The following is a 12,600-nucleotide window of genomic DNA, read 5'->3' as shown; positions in this document are numbered from 1 at the left end:
AATTTCATAACATATACAAATTTACAGCATTTTCCTACTTTGTATAGTTTTAGTTTACAGGTTTTTTCAGAGATAATGCCCACGAGTACTTCGAAGGATATGCATATTTTCGTAATTTCCGAAAGAAACTTCCAAAAATTTCTTTTTGATTTGTATTCCTTATCCCATAGACTCCATTTGTACCAAATTTCATCGAAAAATTCAAACGTGATCTATGATTGGACACTAATGGGTTAAAACATATTAATAATCAATATTTTGAAAATAAAGTTGCATATTGTGAGAAATGCATATTAGAAATGAAACACACATATTGGAGCACTCACACAGTTTTATTAGATAGTGTGGAATCAAAAGCTTTTTGTCTCATCAATTCCCTCCTCTGACCAACTGACCGACTGTCTTCAGCCTCTTTCTCACTGCCGAAATGTTGCATCTCTTGCTATCTTCTACTGCTACTTTCATTTTAACTGCTCTTCTGATCTTGCTAGCTGCATGGCTCTCCTCCTCCTGCAGCCTCACTGCACAAAGCTTTGTTCTTTCTCTCACCTCTATTCTGTCCAACTCTCTAATGCAAGACTTAACCAGTACTCTCAATCCTTCATACCTTTCTCTGGTACATTCTGGAACTCCCTGCCTGCTTCTGCATTTCCAACTTCCTTTCACCTCACTTCATTTAAGAGGGAGGTTTCAAGATATTTGTCCTTGTCTTTTGGTAACTCTATCAGACATGCAAGGGATATGGCAACAAAGTGGGCCTTTTTTTTCTTTATTTTTGTTGCCCTTAGCTGGCTGTACTGTATATCCATCCTCAGCCCAAACCTTACCTGAAATTCATGTGGCTGTAGTTTTCCTTCTCTGGCACGAGCAGCAAGATTCTTCATGTCAGCAGAGATGGTGGCCAGCCCCTTCTGTTCAGCTCGGAATATAATTGGAGTAATAAGTCCCCGCTCAGTACTGACGGCAACACTTACATCCACATTATCATAGCTGTGGGCAGATAAATAGTGATGAAAACCATACAAACATGAACATATAGACATGCATTAATGTAACCAATTCCACATTCTCACCCATAAACACTTAATACAGTGGTACCTTAATTTAAAATTTAATTAATTTCATGACAGGTCTTGAGACTTGATTTGCAAATATTTTAAATAAATTTTTCTTATTAAAAAGAATTGATGTGCCATTAATTTATTCTATCCTCCAAAAATGTAATTTTTGTTTTGCATTTTTGGATAAAAAATTCCCTATTAATAATGAATCTAAATATTAAACATAAAATATTGCTAAGAGCAGAGCCTATCTTTCTTCACATGAGAAGAGCAAAGAAAGAGAATATGATATAGAGGGAGAGTGTAGTAGTTTTGCATATGGGTGGGAACGATGTCAGAGCAGGTGGGTCGGAGGAGTTAGTGGCAAGATTTCGGGAAATGTAAGGCAAGATAAGGGAGAGTGGTAGGAGGTGTGTAGTGTCAGGAATCTTGCCTCGTGTGTATGTTAGCAGGGAATGGTTGTCTAGGGCCATTGGTGTGAATGATCGGGTAAAAGGGATGTGTAAGGATGTGGGTGTCAGCTTTGTAGATGTATGGGATAGGTTCTTTGGGCGAAGGGATTTGTATGCTAGGGATGGTGTGCATCTGAGTAGGAAGGGTGTGGATGTGCTGAGTGGATGTCTGGAGGGGAGTTGGGATGGAGTGTAGGGGGTGAGGTAGCAAATGCATTCCAGAAGAAAGATGTTAGACATAAATTAGATAGGATAAACAGAGATAGTAAAAAGATTAGGAAAGATTTCCAGGTGCAAATAGGAGAGAATAAGATTAGGATTCCAAATAAGGAGACAGCATCTAGGAAGGTAGCAGGACTTAAATGTTTTTATGTAAATGCCAGGAGTCTTAGGAACAAGAAGGATGAGTAATCTAGCTATATAGTTGAGGAGGACTTAGATGTTGTATGTGTCACAGAGGCATGGATACATAAGGAAAAGTTTAGGGAAAATAGGAAAGAATATGAAGTAGATGGATACATTATGTATTTACACCAGAAAATTGGTAGGATAGGTGGAGGAATAGTTATTATGTAAAAAAATTCTTCATTTCCAGTCAGGTTAATGGTATTAAGGTAGATAACAGAGTAGAGTCCTTATGGCTGGATGTTAGAGTAAACAAAAGTAAGGTTATTAGAGTAGGAGCTTTTTATAGACCACCTAACCAGTCAGCAGATGTAGACAATCTTATGGTAGATGAGATAAATAGAGGGTGTACTAGTCAGACAATTATCTTAGGGGATTTTAATCTCAAGTCAGTAAACTGGGAGAGGATGGTAGAAGATGCTAGTGAAAATAAGTTTATGGAAAGTTTTCAGGATAACTATTTAGTGCAGATGGTAGATAAACCTACTAGGGGGAGGAAGGTATTAGACATAGTATTAACAAATATTGAGCATTGTTTAAAGGAAGTTGAGGTAGGAGAGACTTTAGCAAACAGTGACCATCATATAATTAGATTTATCATTAATTACAGTAGGGATAATATAGTGAATAAGACTAGAGTCCCAAACTATCAGAAAGGCAATTATGGTAGGTTACGTCAGTTATTAGGAGAGGTAAACTGGGAAGAAAGTTTTGGAAATAAAACTGCACAGATGTGGGATATTTTTAAGGTTGTAGTAAAGGGTATAGTGATGCAGTGTATCCCTTACAAAGATATAAGGCAGAGAAACAGGAAGCCATTATAGTGGACTCACGAGATAGGTAGACAGATCAGAGAGAAGCAGAGGGCATATAGAGAGTTGCAGAAAAGTGGGGAAGATGTAGATTTGATTAGGTACAAACAGGTCAGGGATGATTTGAGTAAGGTTATAAAAAAAGTAAAAGGCAGGCAGAGATAAAACTAACTAGAGCTGGGAGTAAAGATCCCAAAAAAATTATATACAGGCAACCCCCGCTAAACGAAGGGGTTACGTTCCTAAAAACCCTTCGTTAAACGAAATTTTGTTAATTGAATAAATTATAACAAGTTTAACCCCTGACTTGAACTTCCATTAACAGTAAACAAAGCGAGAGTGCATCATAGTACAGTAAAAGGTTTAATTAAAGTAAAAATTATGAAGTTAAACATTTATGCAGTTTAATTTAAGACTAAGTCATTATAATGTACACTAATGTATGTATGTAAGTAACTTTATATCTTGATGATCTTAAATTTATGCAGGGAGGGAGACTGGTGTGGGAAATACGCTAGCTGGCAACTTGTGGAATGTAAACTAAGGGCGCATGATTGTACCGCATACAAAACTTGTGTACCACATTTCCACAAGGCTTTCCATTCTATCCATTGCAGAGTCAAAAGTTCAGGTGGTTCTTTTAGCTTGCAAGGAAGATACAGTCTCACCAGCCTTCTTAATAGAGTCTGCTGACTTGAAAATAGTAGAGACAGTAGATGGAGTCAAGCCATGGTGGGAAGCAATGCTATTATTTTTCACGCCTCTCTTGTGTCTGTGAATAATATCCAGCTTCACTTCGAGAGTAAGAGACTACCTGGTCTTCTTAGGAACGCTAGGCAACATTGCAGGGTGTTTTGGTGGCATGTAGATCGAGGGAAGACAAGCTGCTGCTGACGCTATTATTGTTTTGAACTATGGGGAGTGAGTGGTGCGCGTTTTGTCCACGATGGGGTTTCAAACTTGGACAAAATTACCTGGATAAAATTTTGTTAAAGCGAGTTTGGTGTTCGTTAAACAAGCAGATGGTAGTAAAAGGAAACCTTTGTTGTAGCGAAATTTCGTTGTGTGAACCTTCGTTAAGCGAGGGTTGCCTGTAGTTATTACAAGGTCAGTGATAAAAGAAATAAGGATAAGACTGGACCACTCAGAAAAGATGGTGTAGTAGTGGATCAAAATGAAAACATAGTAGAATTATTGAATGAACAATTTTCTTCAGTATTTACTAGGGAAAGAATAGGAAATCCTGTTACAAACAGTGCGACGAGTAGTTTAAGAGCTTTAGAAAATATTGATATAAAACCGGGAATTATTAGGAAATTTATTCTTGAACTAGACGATAGGAAAGCTAGTGGTCCTGATGAGCTACATGCCAGAGTACTTAGGGAGGGTGTAGACAGTATTTCTGAAGCACTTAAGTTAATCTTTGAAAGATCACTTAGGTTTGCTGAGATACCTCAGGACTAGAAGTTAGCTAATGTTACACCAATATTTAAAAAAGGTGGGAAGGATGATGCGAATAATTATAGACCGATCAGTTTAACTAGTATAGCATGTAAGACACTAGAGAAAATCATTAAGGGTAGTATTTGGGAGTATTTCAATGAGAATAGGGAGGTCCTGTCTTACAAATTTGCTTGATATCTTAGAATATATTACCAAGGAGTTAGATGATGGAAATAGCATAGATGTCATATATCTAGATTTTAGCAAGGCGTTTGATAAGGTACCGCATAGGAAGCTAGTGTACAAATTGAGACTAAATGGGATAGGGGATAGGTTAGTTGATTGGATTAGTGAATGGCTTTCTGATAGGAAACAGAGAGTAGTATTAAATGGGGCAATGTCCAAGTGGAAGGAAGTGGTTAGTGGGGTACCCCAAGGATCAGTGCTAGGACCTCTTCTTTTCTTGGTGTACATTAATGATTTAGATATAGGAATTAGTAGCAAAGTATCAAAGTTTGCAGATGATACTAAGATAGCATGTGCAGTACAGGGTGAAAAGGACATTTACAGAATACGAGACCTGGACAGGCTGATAGCATGGGCAGACAGGTGGCAGATGGAGCTTAATTCTAAAAAGTGTCAGGTTATGCATTTAGGTAAAGACAACACAAACTTTAGCTATGAGATGGAGGGATGTTGGCTAGAAGCAGTAAAGGAGGGAAAGGATTTAGGAGTAGTGATAGACAGGACTATGAAATTTTCAAAGCAATGTTTAGAAGCAAGAAATAGGGCAAATAGATTCCTGGGTTTTATAAATAGAAATGTTAGTTATAAAAGTAAGGAAGTGGTGCGTAGCTTATATAATTCCTATGTTAGGCCCCATTTAGAGTATTGCATACAGGCCTGATCACCCCATTACAGGCAGGATATCAACATGTTAGAAGCAGTTCAGAGAAGAGCAACTAGGATGATACCAGCATTAAAGTGCCTGGAGTATAGAGATAGATTAAAGGAATTAAACATGTTTTCATTTGAGAGGTGTATAAGAGGGGATATGATAGTTATTTAAAATGTTCTTAGATACAAACTACATAGATGTGAGATCTTTCTTTACCTTAGAGGAGGGAAGTAGGACTAGAAATCATGGCAGGAAGATTAGAAAGCAAGGCTGCAGGTTAGATATAAGAAAATACTTCTTTAGTCATAGGGTGGTAGACTTCTGGAATGCATTGCCAGAGAGAATTGTAAATAGTACTAGTTTGACAATGTTTAAAAACAGATTAGGTAAGCACTTCAATTTATTAGATTTACAATTATGTACAGCGCTGCATGATAGTTTTTATAAGAAATTTACTATAGTTAAACAAGACATGATCCCCATGTATGGGGATCACAGATTGTAGAGGAATTCGCTGCAGGACTTAGCCCTGTTAATGGGCCAAATATTTAGAATTAGTATATAATGTATTGTGTACTTATAAGTGTATCTTTAAGTACTGATGATGAGGTCGCTGTGCGACTGATACAGGATAACCTAGATGGGCCCTGGTGGCCCTTTGTTATCCTATTATTTATGTTATGTTATATGTTATGATTATCTCTGGCATGGAGCTATACATTCCTCATACTTTCTCTAACCCTAAAGCTAAAAAGCCTTGGTTTAACTCTGCTTGTTCTCGTGCTGTCAATGATAGAGAGGCGGCTCACAAACGGTTCCGTAGCCATCCAACTGCTGAAACTCATGCCCTATATATTTCTGCCCGTAATCATGCCAAATCTATTCTCCAACTTACTAAAAACTCTTTCATCAATAGAAAATGTCAAAGTCTTTCCAATTCTAACTCCTCTCGAGATTTCTGGCATCTAGCCAATAATATCTCTAACAACTTTACTTCTTCGTCTTTCCCTCCTTTACTTCATCCAGATGGCTCTACAGCTGTCTCTTCTTTTCTAAAGCTGAACTCTTCGCTCAAACCTTTGCTACCAACTCAACTTTGGATGATTCTGGGCATATTCCTCCTACTCCTCCACCCTCTGACTACTTCATCCCTAAAATTAAAATTCTTTATAAAGACGTTTTCCTGGCCCTCTCTGGCCTTGATTCTCGGAAGGCTTACGGTCCGGATGGAGTCCCTCCTGTTGTTCTCAAAACTGTGCTTCCGAACTCGCTCACTGCCTGGTCAAACTCTTTCATCTGTGTCTCTACTACTTCTATTTATCCTTCTTGCTGGAAGTTTGCTCACATTCAACCTGTCCCTAAAAAGGTGACCACTCCAATCCTTCTAACTACCGCCCTATAGCTTTGATTTCCTGCCTTTCTAAAGCCTTTGAGTCTATCCTTAATAGGAAGATAATGAGGCATCTATCAGCTCACAACCTTCTCTCTGATTGCCAGTATGGTTTCCGTAAAGGCAGATCTACTGGTGATCTTCTTACTTTCCTAACTGAATCTTGGTCATCCTCTTTTAGGGACTTCGGTGAAACCTTTGCTGTCGGCCTTGACATATCGAAAGCCTTCGATAGAGTCTGGCACAAATCTTTAATTTCTAAACTACCCTCCTACGGATTCTATCCTTCTCTCTGTACCTTCATCTCCAGTTTCCTTTCCGATCGTTCTATTGCTGCTGTAGTAGACGGTCACTGTTCTTCCCCAAAACTATCAACAGTGGTGTTCCACAGGGTTCTGTCCTATCACCCACTCTCTTTCTATTATTCATCAATGATCTCCTAAATCTGACTCAATGCCCTATCCACTCCTATGCTGATGATACCACCCTGCATTATTCAACAGCGTTCAACAGACGCCCAACCCAACAACAATTAAATGACTCAAGGCGAGATGCTATGGGACGCCTAACTTCTGATCTTTCACTTGTTTCTGATTGGGGCAGAGAAAACCTGGTTTTGTTCAATGCCTCAAAAACTCAATTTCTACAACTATCTACTCGACATAACCTTCCAGACAACTATCCTCTCTTCTTCAATAACACTCAACTTCCCTCTCCTCTACATTAAACACACTCGGTCTATCCTTCACTAAAAATCTAAACTGGAAATTTCACATCTCTACTCTTGCTAAATCAGCTTCCAAGAAGTTAGGTGTCCTATGGCGTCTTCGTCCATTTTCTCTCCCTCCCAGCTGCTTGCTCTGTACAAGGGCCTTATCCGCCCGTGTATGGAGTATGGCTCTCATGTCTGGGGATCCACACACAGCTTTACTAAACAAGGTGGAATCTAAAGCTTTTCGTCTTATCAACTCTTCTCCTCTAACTGACTGTCTTGATTCTTTAAGTCACCGCCGCAATGTTGCATCTTTATCTGTCTTCTACCGCTGTTTTCATGCTGTCTGCTCTTCTGAACTTGCTAACTGCATGCCTTCCCCCTCCTGCGGCCTCGCTGCACAAGACTCTCTACTTCTTCTCATCCCTATTCTGTCCATCTTCCTAATGCAAGAGTTAACCAGTATCTTCACTCCTTCATTCCCTACACTGGTAAACTCTGGAACTCTCTACCTGTGTCTGTATTTCCACCTGCCTATGACTTAAACTCTTTCAAAAGAGGAGTGTCAAGACACCTCTTACGTTAACTGGACCCTCCTTTTAGATTTTTTTGTTTTTTCTCTACTTTCCTCTTAACAGGGCCTGGCAACCAGCGGGATTTTTTTTTTCACTTTGTTTTCCCTTGGCCAGTGCCCTTGTAATGTAAAAAAAAAAAAAAAAAAAAAAAAATGTAGCCTCCTCCAACATCAGTGTAATGCAGAGTTGGGCAGCAAGTGTAGCTTAGCTCCATCACAGTAAGATTTACTACACCAAGATGTTATCATTCACTATTCAATATCACCCACTTTCCCTTGTCTTTTTACTTTGAGTGACACATTAGATTGTCCCAGGGTGGGGCAAAGTTAATGCAAAGTCAGTATCTTCCATGTCTCATAGAAAGACCACTAGAATTTTATCAAGGCATAATTTCTTTTTATGATTTAGAATGAAGCAGGCAGGCGAGCAGATATTAGTTGGGTGGGCTGCTTCCCCATTCCCACCTCCCTTTGGTCAATCTCTCTCTAGGGAGAGAGAGAGAGAGAGAGAGAGAGAGAGAGAGAGAGAGAGAGAGAGAGAGAGAGAGAGAGAGAGAGAGAGAGAGAGAGAGAGAGAGAGAGAGAGAGAGAGAGAGAGAGAGAGAGAGAGAGAGAGAGAGAGAGAGAGAGAAGTGGGGGAGGGGGGCAGTGTCCTTAGCAGTCCCTAAGCAGATTCCTCAGAGGATGGGCATATGCTTTTTCATTTTGAGGACCTAATGTAGTATCTTTATATATACTTTACTTTGAAGAAGTAGGTCCTCACCATCTATAAGTAGGGTGTCCTCCAAGTCAGTTGAGAGACCAAGTTGGACAAAACAAAATACATAGCAAACTGGGACTCTCTGGATATAATATAGTAATGCTGGGCCTTTGTTGGATGCTGAAGGCTGGGAACAGCAGCCATCTCTCATTTTCGTAGGGCTTTGTATGATAATTGCTACTGCTCCTTATGTTGGTATAAGATATGTGCAACAGAACTGCAGGGATTTCTCGATTTATATACGTAAAGTTGCTGGAGATGTTGGAGATGTTTTTGGCCAGGTGCCAGAAGTCACGAGGGGAGTTGGAGTTTGAAAGTTTCTGACATTTTCTATTTAAGAAAGAGTGTTTGACAAGTTGAAGAACAAATGTGGCATGATTCTGGGCAGGAATATAAAGTGCATGAGATTCAGGAGATGGAAAATTCAAGTACCTTCTGTGAGCAACCTCTCTATCATGTATAGCATGAGAACTGGCTGTGTTAAACCAAGGTTTAAAAGGTTTAGGTTGAGAAAAAGAATGAAAAATGTATGCCTCCATGCCAGACACCATCACCTCTGTTATGCATTCAGCACACATAGTTGGGTCTCAGACATGGAAACAGTAATCAATCTAGGGAAAGTCTGCATAATACCTCCACAAATCCCCCCACTGGCAGAGGCAAAACACCAGAGGCACCTCCGTTTTCGCGGGATACTGAGGAGGAATTGGAGAAAGAGGATGAGATACAGAAATGAGATTGTGATTGGAGGAGCCCAATGGAGAGAAAGGATAGCAACATAAGCAGAAGGATTAGAAGTAAGGAAAAGATCAAGAATGTTGGGCATATATCCAAGACAGTCAAGAATAGGAGTAAGGTGTTGCACCAGTTGCTCTACATCATGGATGATAGCAAAGATGAAGGTAAGTTCACCAGAATGGTCAGTGAAGGGAGAGGAAAGCCAAGGCTGGTGGTGAACAATGAAATCTCCAAGGATGGAGATCTCTGCAAAAGGGTAGAGGGACAGAATGTGCTCCACTTTGGAAGTTAAATAATCAAGAAATTTACTATAGTCAAAGGAGTTAAGGAGAGATAGACAGCACAGATAAATATAGTTAGAGAATCATTATTGAGTCTATGCCAGATGTTGGAAAACTTGGAAGATTCAAGAGTGTGGGCACAAGAGCAAGTTAAGTCATTGTGCACATGACACAACATCCAGCTTTGGATCGAAAATGAGGAGAGAGAAAAAAGGAAGTAAAAGAAAAGGGGCTACTGTAGGTTGCCTCCAGCTGTGTTTTGGTGAGGAAAAGAAGATGAGGTTTAGTAAAGGAGAGGTGATGTTCTACAGATTGAAAATTAGATCCAAGACTGTGAATGTTGCAAAAGTTAATGAAGAAAAGGTCGAGGGAGGTGTCAAGACATTTTAGGTCGCCAAGAGACCTGGGAGACATTTCTGGTCCCCTCCCAAGAAGGGAACTCCGAGGCTGGAACTGGAGTCACCATTTTCAATTTTGAGTTTTAAGTGAAGGATGTGTGTGTGATATAAGTGCATGAAGTTTTGTGTGAAGAAAGAGAGTTGTCTTCAGAGAGCAGGCTGTGACTGCCCTCTAGAGTTGTGAGACACAAAGGGAAACATTCAACGAGATCAGAACTAGCTTTAATGGAAGGTTCACAGCCCCCCTGAACTAGTGCTATTAGACCTGGCTGGGAGTAAATTGTCATTTTGGTAGGTGTCTACTACCTCCTCCATCAAACTACTTCCTCCAAATTGAACTCAGTACTGGAAATTTAACGTAATGGATGAATTTTTTTTTTTTTTGCACATACTAAATATAACTAAATGGTCTGATTGTCATACTTTAATTACTTCCTTGGTTAACATGAATAATATAAATTTACATGAAAAAAAAGGGATTTTGAAAAATATCTAGATTTTTTTGTGCATGAAAGCAAATGTACCGTAGGTGGTGCAATATGCAATAGTTGGGAACGCAATCCCTGCAATGTGTACCAATGGTACACATCACAGGGAATGTGTTAAAAGAAGGGAGAGTACCACTAAAATGGAAGAAAGCCAACATAATCCCAATATTCAAAGAAGGAAAGTCAACTGAGCCATTAAAATACTGACCAGTGTCACTTTCAAGTGTTGTGGGGAAGATATGTGAAATTGTTATCAAAGAAAATTGGGTTAACTATCTGGAAGAAAAAAAGGTTATATCAAACAGACAATTTGGGTTCTGGACAAGGCGGTCATGCATTTTAAGTTATTACGTTTCTACTCAAGAGTAATAGAAGGACTGGAAAGCAGAGATGGATGGATGGACATGGTATACCAGGACATAAAAAAGGTTTTGATAAAGTCCTTCACGTCAGACTACTTTGGAAGTTAGCGAGCATAGGAGGACAGAGAGGAACTTTGTTAGACTGGATAAGGGATTATTTGGAGGACAGGGAGATGAGAACTGTGATCAGAGTACATACTCATCTTGCAGTAAAGTAACAAGTGGAGTGCCAGAGGGGTCAATGTTAGCCCAAATTATGTTCCAGGTATATGAAAACAACATACAAAATGGGGTAAACAGTTATATTAATTTGTTGCTCATGATGCAAAATTGCTAAGAGTAATCAAAGCCCAAGGGGACTGTTTGCTGCAGCAGGAAAATATAAACAATATCTACAATTGGAGTAAAAAGTGGAAATTAGAGTTCAATGCCAAAAACTGTCAAGTAATGGAATTAGGAAAAACTAAGAGAAGACTGTTATGAAACTATCTGATGGGAGAGGAACAAATAATGAAGACTAGAGGTAAAAGATCTGGGAGTGATTATACAGGAAAATCTGAACCTTGAAAAACACATAAGTAAGATATTTGGATTAGCATATAAAATGCTGACTAAATTTAGTGTGGCATTTCACTTCATGGACAAAGATATGAAAAAAAATTGTCATGAGCATCATATGTCCTAAGCTAGAATATATAGCAGAGGTGTCGTCAAAGAGCTCTAAAAAAGATATAAGAAGATTAGAATGGATCCAGAAGATAGTTACAAAGATGGTGCCTGAACTAAAGATCCTAACATGAAAAAAGGCTGAAGGAAATGGGACTGCTCACCTTACAAGATAGAAGAGAACAAGGAGACCTAATAACAATGTATAAAATAGTAAATGGCATTGAAAAGATAGACAAGGAAGACCTGGTGGTGGTGACAGAAGAATCTAGAAGGACATGAGGGCATGTAAAGAAGATTAGGATGAGTCAGTGTGTGAAGGATACTGGAAAATACAGTTTTCCACATAGAACAGTTGAAAAGTGGAATGCATCGAGTGATGAAGTTGTTACAGCACATAATATGCATTACTTTAAAGAAAAATTAGATAAATGGAGACATGGAGACATGACACTATGAGCCCCACTCAAACCCTGTACAATACAACTATGTAAATACAACTAGGTTAATACATACAAACACACACACACACAAAATAAAATAAAATAAAATAAATAGACTTGGATAATAGGTATAATGTACGGAGAAGAGACAGAGTGGGTAAAGGAGGAGGAGTCATGATTATGTTAAGGAAGGAGATAGTGATAAACGAAATGGAATGTGGGGAAGGAAAAGCAGAAGTATTGTATATTAAGATGCAAATTAATAAAAAAGAGTTAACAATCATTGTAACATATGTGCCACCAAAAACAAATTCATGGACCAATCAAGAATATAAAGACATGATAGATGACACAATAAGGAGTCTAACGAGAATCGTTAAAGAAAGGAGAAAAGTTATATTAGTAGGAGATTTCAACTGTAAAGAAGTGGCCTGGGAAAATTATGAAAGTGGTATGGGGGAAGAAGCCTGGGGAGAAAGATTCTTGAACCTAATGATAGACAATATGATGGACCAGAGAGTAAAGGAATGCACAAGATTCAGAGGAAACGACGAGCCGGCGAGATTGGACCAGAGAGTAAAGGAATGCACAAGATTCAAAGGAAACGACGAGCCGGCGAGATTAGACCTAGTTTTTACAAGGGGTATACAAATATTTGATAAAATAACATATGAGTGCCCATTGGAAAAGTGACCATGCAATATTAGAAATAGATAT

The 12,600-nt window shown here is 38.9% G+C and overlaps 1 protein-coding gene across 1 annotated transcript in view; it reads right to left on the bottom strand.

The window, feature by feature from the left end:
* LOC123511313 (dihydrolipoyllysine-residue acetyltransferase component of pyruvate dehydrogenase complex, mitochondrial-like) overlaps positions 1 to 12,600 on the bottom strand; it is a 308,658-nt gene that overhangs the window by 90,999 nt on the left and 205,059 nt on the right. Inside the window, exon 8 of the mRNA XM_045267094.1 lies at positions 828 to 990. Within this exon, the coding sequence (XP_045123029.1) occupies positions 828 to 990 (163 nt within the window). The remainder of the gene's footprint in view (positions 1 to 827; positions 991 to 12,600) is intronic.

Source organism: Portunus trituberculatus, chromosome 31 (genome assembly GCF_017591435.1).
Source record: "Portunus trituberculatus isolate SZX2019 chromosome 31, ASM1759143v1, whole genome shotgun sequence".
Taxonomy (NCBI): domain Eukaryota; kingdom Metazoa; phylum Arthropoda; class Malacostraca; order Decapoda; family Portunidae; genus Portunus; species Portunus trituberculatus.
This window is presented reverse-complemented; position numbering and strand designations above follow the sequence as displayed.